Source organism: Ranitomeya variabilis, chromosome 8 (genome assembly GCF_051348905.1).
Source record: "Ranitomeya variabilis isolate aRanVar5 chromosome 8, aRanVar5.hap1, whole genome shotgun sequence".
Lineage (NCBI taxonomy): Eukaryota > Metazoa > Chordata > Amphibia > Anura > Dendrobatidae > Ranitomeya > Ranitomeya variabilis.
The window spans coordinates 170,774,467-170,795,127 of record NC_135239.1 but is presented as its reverse complement, the minus strand read 5'-3'; the positions used below and the strand labels follow the sequence as shown (position 1 = coordinate 170,795,127).

Here is a 20,661-nt window from a genome sequence, read left to right as displayed (position 1 = left end):
GAACTCAAGGAAATAAAGCACAAAAAATGAGAAAGAGAGAGGAGAGTGTATAAAGAAATATAGCAAAATATATAGTACCAAATGAAAAGGCTAGATTCCTAGAAACTACTTCCTTCCCTTGATGCGAAGGGCTTGTTAATGAGATTCCATCACTCCCAAAATGCACATTAAACTAGCAGTAGATCTAAGGGATAAGTTTTCTCCTTATAGAGAGTGACATGCCAGGTCTGGCACACCAGCATGAGGAGACTTAAACGCCTTGCAAGCACCTCTGGGAAATTAAATATGCAAATTGTCTCTTTCGTGAGGAAGAGGGCTTGAACTCTAATGCCACCTATTGGAAGTAGCTATCCTACAAGTCAATATTGACCCTTTAACGAGTCTTGTAATATGACTTAGGATAAAAACCAACTCAGCATCCCAATTTGCATACACGGTGTTTCAAGGTATTGCTCCTCATCAATGCAAAGTATGAGATCTGATTCCTTGGTTGAGACTCTAAGACTGGGATCTAAGGAGTAAGATTTATCCTTATGGAGAATGACATTCCAGGTTTGGCATGCCAGTATGAGGAGACTAAAATGACTTGAATGCTCCTCAGGAAAATTAAATATGCAAATTGTCTCTTCAGAGAGAAAGAGGACTTGAACACTATTGATGTCTCTAGAGTGGAAGTCCTCTTCCTCTCTGAAGAGACAATTTGCATATGCAAACTAGCAGTACAGTGATATAGGGGATGTAACCCCCATAGAAAGCAAACTAACACTATATATTTAAAAGGTACAGTGTCTGAGAAAGTTACTCTTAATTCAAATGTGAACTGACACTGACTGAGCCCTGCTGCACGTATAAGACGGCACAGGGTGGTATCTGTGGCAGAGACATTCGTCTTACCCTGTCAAGCCACGTGAAATTGTGGGTCCTAGCTGGGTGTTGGTATTGTGAAGGCCTTGTGCCCATGCAGTCCATCTGTAACCAATGGTGTTGGCTTGCCAGGACCACTAATTCCGTTCAAACATGGGGACTTTACTGAACTTAATAAGGGATAGTGGGTACACAGTCTTAAGCACATTTCCTTCACTGCATCCTTCCTCTGTAGAATACTCCAGGGCCCTGCTGCCTATCTGTTTCATCTCTACATCATCACAACACAGCTTCTAGGCTACAGCCTTGAACAGTGAGTTTCTCTTTACTTGCCCAGCGGTTCCACGTCCTATCACTACGGACACCCTGGATCTACCTCTCGAGACCCCAACTAGTACCATGCTCTCGGTCCTCTTTTGGTCCATTACCTTGGGCACTAGTTCTTGGCTCAGCATCTTATCTGATAGCGCCTTCTGGAAGGTCTCTCAGTCTCATCAGCAGGGCCAGCTTTTGGCAAAGTGGGGCCCTAGGCAAAAGTTTAAAATGGGGCCCAAAATGCTAACATATTGCACATCACACAGAAACATTTAGGTTGTAGTTATATGCGCTAATTTCAGGCCACTAAACGAGTGTGATCGACAATATTGAAGTCACTCGCCACTTGCTTCCCAGCCTCTTTACACCGGCTGAGGAATAATGATGGGGACAGAATGATCACTAGTAGATCAATCTGTGCCCTTACAGTATCATCTTAGCAGCATATCTACAGTTTTCACTGGGTGATGTGCTGATGAGAACAATGATTTTTGTTCCAGCATAACCAATCCAATTACTTGATGAATATCCTGCATTTTGCACTCCCCCTAGTCCTCCATATAGTATAATACACCCCATAGTCCTCCATATAGTATAATACACTCACTAATGTCCTCCATATAGTATAATTGACTCCCCGTAGTCATCCACATAGTATAATACACTCCGCATAGTCCTCTATATAGTATAATAGACTCCAATCATGGATAGAACATGGTTAATGTCCTGTTCTCTCAGGGTTAATTTTGCTGGCCTTCCTTTGGATCCAGGAGGGGTATTTATACTCACACCAGACTAGGATTCCTTGTCAGCTATACTTTCCTTCTAGTCTGTGTGCCTGACCCCTGAAGTGTGTGCTCGGTTGCAATATTGTTCCTTGGTCTCCGTGCTTTACTCTGCTCATTTGTTCTTTTGGATTTCTGACCTCTGGCTTCTCTTCTGACAATCCCCTGTCTCTCCCCTTTGGTACCTCGTGATCTACTGGTTTTGATCTTAGCTTGTTTGACTACTCTCCTGTGTGTATTGTATCCTCTGCACCCAGGCATCTGGCTCCACCCTCAACCACCTCTCACTCTGTCACATGATTTAGGTCCTTTATGCCACCTGGTTAGTAACCCGGCGCTTTGCTCAGCTCCCTTGCTGCTGTATGCAGCTCTCCCAGCAGCAGTATACCCGGGAGTTGAGACAGCTCCCCATAGTCCTCCATATAGGATAATAGACTCCCCATAGTCCTTCACAGAGTATAATACACTCCCCATAGTCCTCCATAGAGTATAATACACTCCCCAAAGTCCTCCATAGAGTATAATACACTCCCCATAGTCCTCCATATAGTATAATACACTCCCCATAGTCCTCTATATAGTATAATAGACTCCCCATAGTCCTCCATATAGCATAATAGACTATAACGCAACCCCTACATAGAATATAATGCAGCCCCCCCATAGAATATAATGCAGTTGCCCATAGAATATAATGCAGTCCTACAGTATTATGGCCACCACAAACTCACTTGCTCACTGATATATACTGTATTCATGGGCGTAGAGAGTAGTGAATATTCATTCCCTTTAGTAGCGGGCACATGTGATTGCCCAGCAGCAGGTTGCATGCAGCTGCAGCTACTGTGCCCGCTATTAAAGTGAAAGGAAAATTCACTGCTCTCCACTCCTGTACTCCCACCCATCTCTCGGCGCTGGCTTCAGTACATAGTCGTGGGAGGGACTATGGGATTGGGGAACAGTGAATATGAATTTCTCTTTAACAGCGGCACAGGCTTTAGCCAAAGCCGCCGTCTCTTGCCTCCTGTCACCCGCTGCTAAAATTGAAGGCATACTGAACCAGCATGGCTACCACAGCATCTTGCAGCGGCATGCTATTCCATCCGGTTTGCGTTTAGTTGGACCATCATTTATTTTTCAACAGGACAATGACCCCAAACACACCTCCAGGCTGTGTAAGGGCTACTTGACCAAGAAGGAGAGTGATGGGGTGGTCACCAGACCTGAACCCAATCGAGATGGTTTGGGGTGAGCTGGACGGCAGAGTGAAGGCAAAAGGGCCAACAAGTGCTAAGCATCTCTGGGAACTCCTTCAAGATTGTTGGAAGACAATTTCCGGTAACTACCTCTTGAAGCTCATCAAGAGAATGCCAAGAGTGTGTAAAGCAGTCATCAAAGCAAAAGGTGGCTACTTTGAAGAACCTAGAATATAAGACATATTTTCAGTTGTTTCACACTTTTTTGTTAAGTGTATAATTCCACATGTGTTAATTCATAGTTTTGAAGCCTTCAGTGTGAATTTACAATTTTCATAGTCATGAAAATACAGAAAAATCTGTAAATGAGAAGATGTGTCCAAACTTTTGGTCTGTGCTGTGTGTGTGTGTGTGTATATATATATATATATATATATATATATATATATATATATATATATATATATATATACAAATACTGTGTGTATTTTACATAAATATACAGTACAGACCAAAAGTTTGGACACACCCTCTCATTTAAAGATTTGTTTGTATTTTAATGACTATGAAAATTATACATTCACACTGAAGGCATCTAAAGTATGAATTTACACATGTGGAATTATATACTTAACAAAAAAGTGTGAAACAACTGAAATTATGTCTTATATTCTAGGGGTTCTTCAAAGTAGCCACCTTTTTGCTTTGATGACTGCTTTGCACACTCTTAGCATTCTCTTGATGAGCTTCAACAGGTAGTCATCGGGAATGGTTTTCACTTCACAGGTGTGCCCTGTCAGGTTTAATAAGTGGGATTTCTTGCCTTATAATTGGGGTTGGGACCATTAGTTGTGTTGTGCAGAAGTCTGGTGGATACACAGCTGATAGTCCTACTGAATAGACTGTTAGAATTTGTATTATGGCAAGAAAAAAGCAGCTAAGTAAAGAAAAACGAGTGGCCATCATTACTTTAAGAAACAAGGTCTGTCAGTCCGAAAAATTGGGCAAGCTTTGAAAGTGTCCCCAAGTGCAGTGGCAAAAAACCATCAAGCGCTACAAAGAAACTGGCTCACATGAGGACCGCCCCAGGAAAGGAAGACCAAGAGTCACCTCTGCTTCTGAGGATAAGTTTATCTGAGTCACCAGCCTCAGAAATCGCAGGTTAACAGCAGTTCAGATTAGAGACCAGGTCAATGCCACACAGAGTTCTAGTGGCAGACACATCTCTACAACAACTGTTAAGAGGAGACTTTGTGCAGCAGGCCTTCATGGTAAAATAGCTGCTAGGAAACCACTGCTAAGGAGAGGCAACAATTAGAAGAGACTTGTTTGGGCTAAAGAACACAAGGAACAGTGAAACAGTGGAAATCTGTGCTTTGGTCTGATGAATCCAAATTTGAGATCTTTGGTTCCAACCACCGTGTCTTTGTGCGACACAGAAAAGGTGAACGGATGGACTCTACATGCCTGGTTCCCACCGTGAAGCATGGAGGAGGAGGTGTGATGGTGTGGGGGTGCTTTGCTGGTGACACTGTTGGGGTTTTATTCAACATTGAAGGCATACTGAACCAGCATGGCTACCACAGCATCTTACAGTGGCATGCTATTCCATCCGGTTTGCGTTTAGTTGGACCATCATTTATTTTTCAACAGGACAATGACCACAAACACACCTCCAGGCTGTGTAAGAGCTATTTGACCAGGAAGAAGAGTGATGGGGTGCTACGCCAGATGACCTGGCCTCCACAGTCACCAGACCTGAACCCAATCGAGATGGTTTGGGGTGAGCTGGACCGCAGAGTGAAGGCAAAAGGGCCAACAAGTACTAAGCATCTCTGGGAACTCCTTCAAGATTGTTGGAAGACCATTCCCGGTGACTACCTCTTGAAGATCATCAAGAGAATGCCAAGAGTGTGCAAAGCAGTCATCAAAGCAAAAAGTGGCTACTTTGAAGAACCTAGAATATAAGACATATTTTCAGTTGTTTCACACTTTTTTGTTAAGTATATAATTCCACATGTGTAAATTCATAGTTTTGATGCCTTCAAGGTGAATGTACAATTTTCCTAGTCATGAAAATACATAAAAATCTTTAAATGAGAGGGTGTGTCCAAACTTTTGGTCTGTACTGTATATACATCCATTAGCATTCGGTTTTACTGGCTCCAGCGCAGTCAGACTTGCAGCCAAGTGACAACTAGTGTCCACTATCTTCACACACATATCGTACATACATATGGAGCGCCCCCAGACGCAGGGTCGCGGGGCACTCAATACCGGGCCTCTCAGTCTCAGTCCTGGGTTTGTCACGGTGGCTAGACCCGGTCCGTGACCCTGCTAAGGGGCATCCAATGAAAGGTGTGATGGTGGTGCGTGGTGCAAGTCGCGATGAATAACGAGGACACAGGGTTGCAGTCTCTTTACCTCTTTACTGAAGGCTTCAGGGCCCGCAATCCAGAGCACTGCTAACAGGGCTGGCTGAGACCGGCCAGTCCGAAGGCACATCCAGAGTTCCCTTTGCAGGTGGAAATCAGTGCCTACCTTCTAGAGCCTGTGTGTTGTAGTACCTCCCTGCTGAGCACCACGGGATAGTCCTCACAACTGTTGTGTCTGTGTCTGATGTTCTTTCTCTCTCCGTCCCCCAGATGATATGGCTAGGACGCACCCGTATGACGGGGTAGGCCTGGAGTTATTCTGGGACCCTAGAGACGCCCCTCTCCCACAATTGCCTCCGTTGTCTTCGTTAAGTGTAAAAAAGGGTGAGACAACCAACCTGAAGTTAACTGTCCTGCCGTAGTTCGAAGTAATGCGTAGAGTCTGTTACTTCCTCGGTGCCCCGGCCACCGGCTATGCGCCTCAGTAGGATGTTGCCACGATCTTAAGGCATGACTCCTACTGGTTCTATTCTCCTTTGCACTGTGATCTCACTTCTCACTTCTCCACAATAAACCTCGCTTTGTGTCCTTTCTAAGAAGCCTGCCGCTATATCACTCAAGCACGGCTCCGTAACGATCTGTCCTTTTCGCTAGGCCGCTGTCAGGATCCCACCCCTGACAGGTCCTCTCCCGAACTCTCCCGGGCTCCTTTCTTCCTAACTTCCTGTCCAACCCCCAGTTTTACCAGAGCGTGAGGAGTGGCCTACTAGATAAAACCACTCCCCCTGGTGGCCGGAGTGTGAAGTGTAGTGTGTGTGTGATACCTGGTCAGGTGAACTCCTTTAGTGCAATCAGACGTAACATCACTCCCCTTAGTGGCAGAGCGACATTACTACAACGACCAGGACTCTGGGGCGCTGCACTCCCCCCCCCCCCCCCGGTTAAATCCAGTACTCCCGGACTGGGAAAATAAGAACGACAATACATGTTAGCAGAAAACACATAAAATTTTGAAATACCATAAACAATTAAACACTATGAACAAGTAAATATAACAGTGCTTCCCTTTATGGGAGGTGAGAACACTTGAATGTTGCGAAAGTTTCGGTCATGCACAGTTCATGACTCCCAGTTCAGTGGGTGCAAACTTAAAACAGCAGGGATCCCCGGTAAACAAAGGGATCCCTTTTGAAAGTTTTGGAGCAATTCACCGTCCATTACTCCATTGTCCATTATTTTAAACTTGTAACAAAGATATTTACACAAACACTTTTAACCAAATAACAGCTATCATTAGTATCTCCAAGTTTTGTAGCGAAGTGGAGTTTGATTCCTGGTGCTGCGTGTAGACCTCCGCAGCACAGGGGTTGCTATTGACCTAACAGGGCCCGCTATACCTGCTACCGCTGGTGTAGTGCACTGTCTTCTAGCTACACTTCTAGTGAGTCTGGGTAGCACTGGCAGGCTGGAGCTCTCAGGGCCGCTGTCACCACCGGTGGGCATGGCAGATTCACCGACAGCAGAGGGAGGATTTGCCGGTTCAACGGTTGGCATGGCATCCTCCGGTGGGGTTCGCTGTGGTTGCGGGTCCGGGTGACCTGGCTCCACATTTAGTTCTGGCGGTGTCAGTTGATGAAACGTTAGGACAGGTACCACAATGGCCTGGTTTATTTGAGTCCAAGACTGGGGAAAATCGCCAAGAACAGTGTGTATCATCTTCTCCTCTTCCATGGGCGGAGACGTCCCGGGGTCGGTTTCCCCATCTCTTAGCTTATCAGGGCATATCTTAAGGTGGTCTCTGGATATTGCCGTTGAGGTTTCCCCTCCATCTTTGCTGATGAGACAGACCTTTGTATTGTCGAAATCAGATGGCAGGATGGTATATGGTTCCGTTTCCCATTGATCATCGAGCTTGTGTAGTCTCCGCTTCCGTTTGAGTACCTGCTCCCCGGGTGACAAGGGAGTCGCAGGAGCATGCTGGTTGTAATCCCTTTCTTGTTTTTGTCGGGCTTGGGTGAGACTTCTTTCCACACACTCTTGTACCTTGCGGTACTTTTGCTGCCTCTCTGTATCCCAGTCCGCATCTGGCGAGATATCTTCGGGGGTCAGGACCCCCATGTCCAGATCCACAGGTAACTTGCTAGACCTTCCTCGCATCAGGTACGCTGGAGTGCAGTTGGTGGAGTTCACCGGGATGTGGTTATGCATATCCACCAAGTCTGGTAACTTTGTGGGCCACAAGTTTCCGTTCCTCCACAGGTAAGGTCTTCAGCAAGTCGATCACCACCTGGTTCATCTTCTCGTACATCCCGTTGGTTTGTGGATGGTATGGCGTGGTTCTGATCTTCTTATATCCATACAGATTGCAGAACTCCTGAAACACTTCCGCTTCAAATGCTGGCCTCTGATCGGTCAGTACCTTCTCCGGATACCCATGGGGTCGACAGAAGTCCTGCTGGAAGGTTTTGGAGGCCGTTCTAGCCATTAGGTCTTTGACCGGAACGACTACCAGGAATCTGGAGTAGTGGTCCACGATGGTGAGAGCGTAGATATAGCCTGACCGGCTGGGTGTTAGCTTCACGTGATCCAGCGCAACCAGTTCAAGCGGCCGTTTGGTGATGATGGGCTGCAAGGGAGCCCGCTGGCTGTCACGATCCTTCCGGCGTAGGCTACATGGGCCACACTCTCGGCACCACTTCTCAATGGCTTTCTTCATACCAATCCAGTAGAACTTTCCTCGGAGCAGCCTCTCCAGCTTCCTCCACCCGAAGTGTCCTGCCCCAACGTGGTACGCTCCCAGGACCATTGGCACATCTTGTCTTGGGACCACAATCTGCCATACCAATTCATGAGTGCGTGGGTCAATGCTCCTCCGGCACAGCTTACCATCGTGAATAAACAGTCTGCCCCTCTCCTTCCACAATTGTAATGCCTCTGGTGGATCATCCGGGCCGGGATGCAAACCTGCCTGCGTCAGGAGCTCTTTCACCCGACGGACCGCAGGGTCACCATCCTGGTTCTCTGCCCACCCGTGATGGGGCAGGGGATTCAACGGGGCGCCCCGCTTATTCTTGCGCCTGTTCACCACCTGATGGGAGCACTGGGTGGCCTTGGGGCGGTGGAAAGCGGGCAGCTCTACGTCTTCAAATGCTTCTGGATCTTCCTCCGTTTCGGGAAAGTGGGGCATTCGGGACAATGCATCGGCATTCGCATTCTTGTGCCCTGCCCGGTACTTGATGGTGAAGTCGTAATTGGACAACCGGGCCATCCACCGCTGCTCCAAGGCACCGAGTTTTGCTGTGTCCAAATGCGTTAGCGGATTATTATCCGTGAAGACGGTGAATTTTGCTGAGGCCAGGTAGTGTTTGAACCTCTTCGTCACGGCCCAGACAACAGCAAGGAACTCCAGCTTAAAGGAACTGTAGTTGTCAGGGTTCCTTTCAGTGGGGCGAAGCTTCCTACTGGCGTAAGCGATTACTCTTTCCTTGCCTTTCTGGACCTGGGACAGCACGGCTCCCAACCCCACGTTGCTGGCGTCTGTATACAATACAAACGGTTGGTCATATTCAGGGTAGGCCAGTACCTCTTCTCCCGTCAGCACCAACTTTAAACAAGAGAAGGATCCCTCCAGTCCATCGTTCCAGTCAAATGGAGTATTCTTACACTTGGTCTTCTTGGACTGGCCCACCAGCAGGTCTTGTAAGGGCGTGGCTTTCTTGGTGAAGTCTTTGATAAATCTCCTGTAGTAGCCTACCAACCCGAGGAACTGCCGGACTTCATGGAGGTTGTTGGGCTTCGGCCAGTCTTTGATCACCGTAACCTTGTCGGGGTCTGGGGCCACTCCTTCACCACTCACCACATGGTCCAGGTATTGCACTTTGGGTTTTAACAGATGGCATTTGGACGGTTTCACCTTTAAGCCAAAGTTGGACAGGGCTTCAAACACCTCGGCCAGGTGCTTCAGATGGTCTTCATAGGTCTTGGAGAAGACAATGACATCGTCCAGATATAGCAGCACGGTTTCAAAGTTCTTGTGTCCCAGACAGCACTCCATCATCCTCTGGAACGTTCCCGGGGCATTGCACAATCCGAAGGGCATGTAGTTGAATTCGCAGAGATCCACCGGCGTCGTGAAGGCCGTCTTCTCCTTGTCCGCCTCTGCCACGGGAACCTGCCAGTACCCACTGGTGAGATCCAAGGTAGAGAAGTAGTTAGCAGATTTTAAAGCAGCCAGGGACTCCTCTATCCTGGGCAGTGGGTATGCGTCCTTATGTGTAATGCGATTTAGCTGCCTATAATCAACACACATCCTCATTGTGCCATCTTTCTTCCTAACGAGGACTAACGGAGCTGCCCAGGGGCTACAACTATCCCTCACTACCCCAGCCTCCTTCATCTCTCGCAACATGTCTTTAGCACACTGATAATGAGCTGGGAGTACAGGACGTATCTCTCTTTTATGGGTCGATCATCTCCTGTGGGGATATGATGTTGAATCCCTTTTACCTGCCCAAAATCTAGGGGGTGTTTGCTCGTACTCATGAACCACCCTGTAGGCCCCCTGTTTCTGGTGAGGTGGGGTAGAGTCAGTGCCCACGTGCAATTCCCGACTCCAATCTTTCAGATGCCCTGCAGAACCGTTGTTCTCCGCCGGATTGGACGGGACCAAGGGTCCGGGTGCCTGTATCACACTATTATTAACAGTAAACAGTTTGGCAAGTGTGGCATATTTGGTTAGATGGACTTCCTCTTCCCCACAGTTAAGGACACTTACTGGCACCCTCCCCTTGCGGACGTCAACCACCCCTCTGGCTGTCAGGAGGGTAGGCCTATTATCTGAATATACGGGTTCTACCAGGGCCTGATAGTCTTTACCCCTGAGGCCTATGGCTGCCCGACACCATATTAACATTTCACTCTTGGGGGGTATCGCAATGGGGTTTGAATCACTCACTGTGACCCGACCAATCTCACCACCCGTCAACTCCACTTGCTGTCTCTGCATCAGAGCTCTGATTTCTTTCTGCAGGGCACGTTGTTCACTGTAACCCGCTGTTTCGGCGACCTATAACTTCTGCAAGACAATTCTCTATGACATTAGTACCGATGGTCATCATGGGGTTACATTCACGTCGGTCGATATCAACAATAACAATTCCCTGGGCCTCCAATTCTACCCGCCCCACCTTAATGGTGACCTCTTTATACCCCACTTGTGGCAGTGGCTGACCATTACTAGCTATTGTGGAGAAATCATCATCAGGGACACGGGTAATGTCAGTGTCCTCCCAATAACGTCAATAAAGGATGTAAGGCATAGTCGTCACCTGGGAACCGGTGTCCAGCAAAGCGTTCATGGGAATACCATCGATCACGATAGGGAGAACTGGTCGCCCTCCAATGTACTTGGCTCTCCAATTCTGTGGGCCTGACCGTCCTACTCCTGGGGGTTGGCCCTCTGCCCCAGGGGTTGCTCGTTTAAATGACAGTACCTTGCAAGATGGCCCACCTGATGGCAGCGGCGGCAGATAGGTCGTCCATCCCGGTGAAAGCGATCGTCGTCTCTGCCTCTGGTCGATGGAACCCTCCTCTGTCGCTGCTAGGGGACATCCTCCGGTCTGGAAGCCAGCTGGATCTTCTCCTTGGGGGCCTCCTGTAGGGACTGGACGGTCTGGTCTAAAGCGGCAACGCTCTTGGTCAGCTCCTGCATCTGGAGGCGTAGTCCTGCAAGGGAATCATCTTCCAGGATCTGGGCATCGGCCTCAGCGGAGACGGTTGCTTCCGGCGTCACCTCCTGGTGGTACGTGAGGGCTTGACGCTTGGGAAGTACGGCACGGCTGGGCTGTCGCTCTGGCAGCGCCTGGATGGCTTTATCTTTAAATTGCGCAAAAGTCAGGTCTGGATTCTGCATGGCCAGGAAGTGGAGCTGGGCCCTTTGGTGACTGCACAAGAGCCCCTCGATGAACCGCTCTTTCAGGATCTTATCTTCATCTTGCAAGCTGCTTGGGTCACTCTGCTTGATGGCCCGCAGTGCCTCCTGAAGATTAAGGGCATAGTCCCGTAAGCTATCCTGCGGCCTCTGCTTGCACCCATAGAATGTCAATTTAATTTCTGTAGCTGCGCGGGTGTCAAAGGTGGTTTTAAGCTTCGCAAAGACCTGTTGTGCAGTTCTCTTATCTGCGGCGGGCCAGGACTTCACTTCTCTCAGAGCCGCTCCAAAGAGTTGGCCGTTTATCATCTGGACTTTCTGAGGCTCCGTCAAGGGATAAAACTCGAGCAGGCTACAAATCCCTTCTTTAAAGTCAGTTAATGTATGGGATTCTCCAGAATATCGCGGGAGCCAGGCTGCTCCAGGTAGGTACGGCATGGAGGGCATGATGGCTGCCGTAGCCGCGGCGGTATCCGGCGGGCTGATGGGGGCAGCAAACTCTGCGGCATCCGGCGGTGATACAAGGCCCGCAGCTGCGTCTACTGCGGGGCCTGGAGGTGCCCCTGCGGCTGCGGCCGCCGCCTCCACTTCTCTCAAATCAGACATGGCCGCTCCCCCCCTCTGCTAACCTGGTGGAAGTCGGGGTTCCTCTTCCGGAGTCGGCATCTCACCGCGTCTCCTCGCTCCGCACTCTTTTCGGTCGACTCCGCCCACGAAGATATGGCGGATTTTGGCGGGCACTTTTGGCGGCAAGCGACAATACACAGTCTTTGTAATAAATCACGGTTCAAGCACAATTCAGACACAGTTCCAAGACACACATGACCTGATTCTTCAGGCTTAAGTAGATCCTGTTCGTGACGCCAATTTGGAGCGCCCCCAGATGCAGGGTCGCGGGGCACTCGATACCGGGCCTCTCAGTCTCAGTCCTGGGTTTGTCACGGTGGCTAGACCCGGTCCGTGACCCTGCTAAGGGGCATCCAATGAAAGGTGTGATGGTGGTGCGTGGTGCAAGTCGCGATGAATAACGAGGACATAGGGTTGCAGTCTCTTTACCTCTTTACTGAAGGCTTCAGGGCCTGCAATCCAGAGCACTGCTAACAGGGCTGGCTGAGACCGGCCGGTCCGAAGGCACATCCAGAGTTCCCTTTGCAGGTGGAAATCAGTGCCTACCTTCTAGCGCCTGTGTGTTGTAGTACCTCCCTGCTGAGCACCACGGGATAGTCCTCACAACTGTTGTGTCTGTGTCTGATGTTCTTTCTCTCTCCGTCCCCAGATGATATGGCTAGTACGCACCCGTATGACGGGGTAGGCCTAGAGTTATTCTGGGACCCTAGAGACGCCCCTCTCCCACAATTGCCTCCGTTGTCTTCGTTAAGTGTAAAAAAGGGTGAGACAACCAACCTGAAGTTAACTGTCCTGCCGTAGTTCGAAGTAATGCGTAGAGTCTGTTACTTCCTCGGTGCCCCGGCCACCGGCTATGCGCCTCAGTAGGATGTTGCCACGATCTTAAGGCATGACTCCTACTGGTTCTATTCTCCTTTGCACTGTGATCTCACTTCTCACTTCTCCACAACAAACCTCGCTTTGTGTCCTTTCTAAGAAGCCTGCCGCTATATCACTCAAGCACGGCTCCGTAACGATCTGTCCTTTTCGCTAGGCCGCTGTCAGGATCCCACCCCTGACAGGTCCTCTCCCGAACTCTCCCAGGCTCCTTTCTTCCTAACTTCCTGTCCAACCCCCAGTTTTACCAGAGCGTGAGGAGTGGCCTACTAGATAGAACCACTCCCCCTGGTGGCCGGAGTGTGAAGTGTAGTGTGTGTGTGATACCTGGTCAGGTGAACTCCTTTAGTGCAATCAGACGTAACATCACTCCCCTTAGTGGCAGAGCGACATTACTGCAAGGACCAGGACTCTGGGGAGCTGCACATATACCGTACAAACATAGATACACATACATATACTGTACGTACATACACATACATATACCATCATACATACACATACCATACATACACACATGCATATACTGTACATTCACACACATACCGTACATACATATACGTACATACACACAGATACACATACATATACTGTAAATACATACACATACATATACCGTCATACATACATATACCGTATATACACACATGTATATACTGTACATTCACACACATTCCGTGCATACACACACATACCGTACATACACACATACAGTTGTATAAACATATAGTATACACATATCATACATACATATACCATACATACACACAAATACACATACATATACCGTATATGTATGCACACATATACCTCACATGCAAACAGATACACATACCGTACATACACATACCGTACATACATACATACAGTTATATACACATATAGTATACACATACCGAACACACATATACATACACATATACTGTACATACATGCACATAAGCATACATATATTCCATATACTGTATACATACAAATTTATCACACATACACAGATACACACATATACTGTACATACGTACACACAGACATACACCTATACATATACTGTACATGCATACACACACACACAGACATACAAATATACCATACATACACTGTACATGCATACACACACACACATACAAATATACCATACATACACACATATACCGTACATACATACACAGATACACACACAGATAGAAACATACACATAGATACAAACACATACTGTAGATACACAGATGCACACATACATACATACACTCACCGGCCACTTTATTAGGTACACCATGCTAGTAACGGGTTGGACCCCTTTTGCCTTCAGAACTGCCTCAATTCTTCGTGGCATAGATTCAACAAGGTGCTGGAAGCATTCCTCAGAGATTTTGGTCCATATTGACATGATGGCATCACACAGTTGCCGCAGATTTGTCGGCTGCACATCCCAAAGATGCTCCATACAAGGCAGGATGGATCCATGCTTTCATGTTGTTTACGCCAAATTCTGACCCTACCATCCGAATGTCGCAGCAGAAATCGAGACTCATCAGACCAAGCAACGTTTTTCCAATCTTCTACTGTCCAATTTCGATGAGCTTGTACAAATTGTAGCCTCAGTTTCCTGTTCTTAGCTGAAAGGAGTGGTACCCGGTGTGGTCTTCTGCTGCTGTAGCCCATCTGCCTCAAAGTTCGACGCACTGTGCGTTCAGAGATGCTCTTAGGCCTACCTTGGTTGTAACGGGCGGCGATTTGAGTCACTGTTGCCTTTCTATCAGCTCGAACCAGTCTGCCCATTCTCCTCTGACCTCTGGCATCAACAAGGCATTTCCGCCCACAGAACTGCCGCTCACTGGATTTTTTTTCTTTTTCGGACCATTCTCTGTAAACCCTAGAGATGGTTGTGCGTGAAAATCCCAGTAGATCAGCAGTTTCTGAAATACTCAGACCAGCCCTTCTGGCACCAACAACCATGCCACGTTCAAAGGCACTCAAATCACCTTTCTTCCCCATACTGATGCTCGGTTTGAACTGCAGGAGATTGTCTTGACCATGTCTACATGCCTAAATGCACTGAGTTGCCGCCATGTGATTGGCTGATTAGAAATTAAGTGTTAACAAGAAGTTGGACAGGTGTACCTAATAAAGTGGCCAGTGAGTGTACATATACAAGCACATACATGCACATATTAATCTTGTATATCAGGTGATCAGATGAGCCCTGGTGGAGGTCGGCCACATAGTTCAGCTGGAGAGGGCTGCAAAACTCACTGTTGGGGATGGGGACACAGAAAAGAGGACTGATATCAGCCCCCTGGTGCTGCTGTGCTGTCCCATGCAGTGAGCCCCCTCCCCATCTCTTCTCTGTGAGGAGATACTACAGTCTGCTCTGAACAGAACAGTGGAGTGAGCAGAAGACACAATGTAAGTCCTGCTCTTCCTCCACTGCTGTCCCTGTGAGCTGTGTGGCCTGGGGCCCCTGACTGTAGGTGAGTACTCACCATTGAGATGCGCCATGCAGGAGGACAGATGACAGCCAGTGAGCACTCTCCTCAGACTGGTGAGGAAAGCGTTCATTGGCCAGCGTCTCTACCTGCATGACATGCCCCCTTTTTGAACTCCTGCACTCTGCACCCTGCTCTCTCCCTGGCACTGGATGTTCTATGATTACAGGACAGAGTGAGAGGGGCCCGATCCTGCATGATACCGGGCTTATCTGCAGGGCCCCCTCCACCTCTGGGTTCCAGAGCAGTGCCATCAGCAGTATGTCTGCCCCTGGCTGGGGGCCCCTAGGGAAGCGGGGGCCCTAGGCAGCTGCCTAGTCTACCTGCCCCTAACGCCAGCCCTGCTTGTCAGTAACTCTCTCTTTAGGATCTCACTATTCCTCGCTCCAGTCTCTTCTAGCTGTAGATCACCCTTTGGCAGCACTGCACATTTGTTACTCTACAAAACTCTAACTCCTATCTGACTATCAGGAAGTAGTCTGCTTTCCCCTGCACCAGCTCCTCCCACTGTGGGCTAGTCCCAACTCTTAACTCTCACTTACACTGCTGTTTGTTGCTGAGCAGAACTTCCTAAGAAAACATTATTTTACAGTCAATTATCTACATCCTATACTATACCTTACACTCCCTATCTTATACAGTATACCTATACAGTATATACTGTACACAACCAGCAATATGCATTAAGTTATCACAGTCTGTATCACAATACATTGCAATTCACATTATTCACATGACGCGAATGGTGTCTTCAGGGAAAGGAATGCGACAGCACAGTCTACACCCCTTACACATGCGCACAGTATTAGTGCGCATGTGCCGACACACGGGCTGAGTTCAGAGCGAGCACTTTCAATCACAGGCAGGGAAAGTGCTCAATATGCATAGTGAGGGGTCGCAACGTGTACTGAGACCTTTGACATGCATCAGGTGCACTGCCCCGTCATTTGCATTTGAATTAAAATACATTTTCTCAGGTTTTCAATTATTAAAATATACTGCGCTACTATGATTTTTAATAGGGGCTGAGTACCCCATATTACTGTGTAGCTAGTTTAATGTCCACCAGGAAGTCAGAAACGCCATCAAAAGGTCTCTAAAGAAGGAGCATTTCCTAAAGCTGTAAGAAAACTCATTTCCAAAATTCAGTCATTTTTGACTGTCAGTGTGAACATACTTTTGGAGTATGTGCACACAATGTATTTTACAGGTAGTTTGTTCCTCGGAAATAGCCTGAAAAAAAGACATCAGAAAATGCTGAATAGCACAAGTGGATGCAGACAGAAGAGGGCCCCTTCACAATAATAATATATGGGCCCTTTGCCGTTCAATAGCTCCTCATAATGAACAATTCCACCTATTTTGAAGATAGAATGGGCCCCCTGACCTCCTGGGTCCCTGTGTGGCTGCACAAGTTGCCCCAATGCTATAGCCGCCTATGCTCAAGAAAATGAACAAATGCATTTATATGTGAAAAACAACTTTTTCAAAATTTTCAACACTTTTAACTGCTTCAGGTTTCTAAAAACAGCAAAACTAGAAAAGTGAGCTGGACTGTAAGCTAGTATTCGTGCAAAGTGTAAGAGCACGTTCACACTGTGACCATTTCAGGCAAAACTCAAGAAAAAAAAACAAAAATGAGCATAAACACTACAGCAAATAAAAAAGTAAATATTACATGTAAATAACATAGGGAACTTAGTTAATGCTATTGTGATAAAAAAAAAAACATAAAAGCCATCCCACCGCGACAAGGTGAACCCATCGGGACAGCCCTAACTGTCCTAACTATTCCATCTGCATAGCTTACCATGGATGGGTGTCTCAGTCGAGCCCTTGTCCTGCTTTGTTCTTATTCACATTGACATCGTTTGACACATGGTAAGGATTTAATACTAGAGGCAGGTTAGGACCGTCACGATGGGTACACCTTGTCGCGGTAGGATGGCTTTTATGCTTTTTTCTTAAAATCGTATTAAATGAGTCCCCTATGTTATTTACATGTGCTTTTACTGTTACTTATGTACTTTCTGTAGGTTATATGCTCATTTTTGTTTTTCTGCTTCTTTCCTTGTTTTCTAAAATCATCAAGTGGTTAGAAGTAGTAGCATGCCAATTCTCCTGGCATTTTCCACTCGGAAGACGCTCTATGCTTTATACTACACAATACTTTTAGGAGAATTATTTTATAAAAATGTTCACCTAAAAGCATGTTTTTGAGGCTAAAAATCATTTTTGAGATTGGACCTCTAAAACGTTTGCACTGTTTTGCTTTTACATGCTCTTTGTTTCTTGAACTTTCAACTTTGATGTGGTCTGTGGTCATAAATGAATTGAAAGGTGGCTTAGAAAAGAACAGATAAGAGAGCTCCAAACTGCCAGTCATTCAATCTGAATTAGCTCACTGACGGACTCTCAGATAACTTATTCTGCAGCCATCCCAGAGGCTATAGAAAGTAAACAATGACAAATTTTTAATTGATCCCAATTGAAAAAAAAAGAGTTTTAGCTCTAAATGCATGCATTTAAGTAACACTGAAATCAATGGACTTTTCATGTGATGCTCGGACCTCCAAAACAAGAGGCACTATGTACATTATGGCCACTCTTGATTCTCATTAATGCATAAGGGTCCGTCTATTAATAAAGAATTCTCTACTAAAGTATTTTCAAATGAAATCTGTTTTCTGAACCAGATAACCCCTTTAAATAATTGGTTATTTTTTTGTATGGAGGAGAGTATTGGAGGGTAATGGATTGCATCTACTCTACCTTCATATAGGCATTCAAGAGCGGAATGCGACTCTCAGCAATTTCCTTCTTGTTCCCAACATAAATCTTTCCTGCAAGACAAGGTTATTAGATCCATTACGCTGGGCACGGTGCACGTAACAGCTCACACATCAAGTAAATGTTAAATTAGGCTACAGAGAAATGCGGGCCCCATGACAATGGTCATTGACTAACGGTACGGACTGCAATGACCAAAGCTCATTGCCAGAAAACAAAGAACTGCTCGGTCAGTTCTCAAGAGATCGAGTAATTCAATTAGTCATTCACTGTATGATCTGAACCATCTGGAAATACTATGTCCACTTACCAGGTAATGGTGGGAGAGCGCAGATGTAAGGGGCTATGCCAGTCTCAGGCGCATAATTGTTTTCAAGCTTGGCGTGTAGAGCAAAGAACTGGCTGTATCTTCTATATATGAAATACTTCGATCCACCTTTTGTTTTGACCTCGATCACAAATGTCTGCAATGACAATTGGAATAAATAACAGAGGTGACCACTGTAACCCAAGGATCGGTGATCTATACCAGTGATTTTCAACCAGTGTTCCGCGGCACACTAGTGTGCCGCGACACATGGTCGGGTGTGCCGCGGGGAAAGTTCCCCAAACTATGGTGCCCCCTCCTTTCTGCCCCGATCTCCTGTCCGCTCCCCTCCTCCCTCCTGTCCGCTCCCCCGGCCCTCCGATCCCCCCCCGTGTTCCGATCCCACCCCCCCATACTTACCTAGCTCCGATGTCCCTCCCGGTGTCCGGCCGTCTTCTCCATGGGCGCCGCCATCTTGGAAAATGGCGGGCGCATGCGCAGTGCGCCCGCCGAATCTGCCGGCCGGCAGATTCGTTCCTATACATTTTGGTCGCTGTGATAAGTTCTATCACAGCGATCAAAATAAAAAAAATAGTAAATAACCCCCCCCTTTATCACCCCCATAGGTAGGGACAATAATAAAATACAGAAAATATAATTATTTTTGTTTTTCCATTAGGGTTAGGGGTAGGGTAAGGGTTGCACTTAGGGTTGCACTTAGGGTTAGGGTTGCACTTAGGGTTAGGGTTGCACTTAGGGCTAGGGTTGCACTTAGGGTTGCACTTAGGGCTAGGGTTGCATTTAGGGCTAGGGTTGTACTTAGGGTTGCACTTAGGGTTGCACTTAGGGTTGCACTTAGGGCTAGGGTTGCACTTAGGGCTAGGGTTGCACTTAGGGCTAGGGTTGCACTTAGGGTTGCACTTAGGGCTTGGGTTGCACTTAGGGCTAGGGTTAGAATTAGGGTTAGGGTTAGAATTAGGGTTAGAATTAGGGTTGCAATTAGGGTTAGGGTTGGAATTAGGGTTAGAATTAGGCTATGTGCACACGGTGCGGATTTGGCAGCGGATCCGCAGCGGATTGGTCGCTGCGGATTCGTATCAGTTTTCCATCACGTTTACAGTACCACGTAAATCTATGGAAAACCAAATCCGCTGTGAACATGGTGCGGAAAATACAGCGGGGAAACACGAGTGAGTATAAATACATTTAGAATCTATATTATTAACTATATGTAGAATATGTACTGTTTTAGTGTCATTTTGTGCCATTTTGGTTGGGTGTGTGCCCCGGGATTTTTTAAGTATAAAAAGTGTGCCGCGGCTCAAAAAAGGTTGAAAATCACTGATCTATACTGTGGTGAAGGTAGATTTAGAGATCACCACTAAACACGGTTTCAATTCAAGTAGGATTTCCTTGGAATATTAGATATGAGTTGATAGATCTGTGATGTACAAAGACAGTGGTCACTTGGGTCCAAGATCAAATTTTGCTTTGTTGCTCTAATGAGTTTGCTCAGCAACAAAAAATGACCTTTAGTCACACAGCATCCTTGGGGACAACAGAAATGAGATTGGGATCAACGACTGGGTGACAGTATATTTTCCATACAACCACATCATTTCAAGTAGCAATTAGGCCGGTGTTTGTTTTCCTGAAATGGCTTCGCCGGCGTCGGTTTTGCTGTTGTTCTTGCAGTGGCTCCTGCTCTATACTGTGAAAAAGAGAGTGTGGGTAGCTTCCGAACAAAAACCATCTGAAGAATGAACATGTCCCTTCTTTAACCAGCTTCAGGGTTTCCAAACCCTGAAATTTGTAACAGAAGTGACATATGATGGAGCCTGTGTACAGCAATATCGTTTTCACACTGCTGTGCACTATGTTCATTTGTGAGGGGGCTTTTGTGGATTTTTTTCAAGCTGGTTCCATGCAGAATCTGCCTGAAAAAGACATTATGTGCACATAGCCTTAACAAGAGTTTTTTCCTTACATAGGCTTCACATGGCATAGGTCTTGCTGCTCTAGAAGAATTTCCACAATGGAAATATGCCACTTATGAAATCGGTGGTATGTGGTGGAAGAGTAAGGCACCAAATAAATGTTTTCTTTGATTT

At 46.9% G+C, this 20,661-nt stretch overlaps 1 protein-coding gene across 1 annotated transcript in view; it reads right to left on the bottom strand.

Moving 5' to 3' along the window:
• Positions 1-20,661, bottom strand: part of NCF4 (neutrophil cytosolic factor 4) — an 87,208-nt gene that overhangs the window by 44,816 nt on the left and 21,731 nt on the right. The window contains exons 4-5 of the mRNA XM_077278430.1: positions 18,554-18,707; positions 18,226-18,296 (exon numbers count right to left, since the gene is read on the bottom strand). Coding sequence (XP_077134545.1) covers positions 18,226-18,296; positions 18,554-18,707 — 225 coding nt within the window. The remainder of the gene's footprint in view (positions 1-18,225; positions 18,297-18,553; positions 18,708-20,661) is intronic.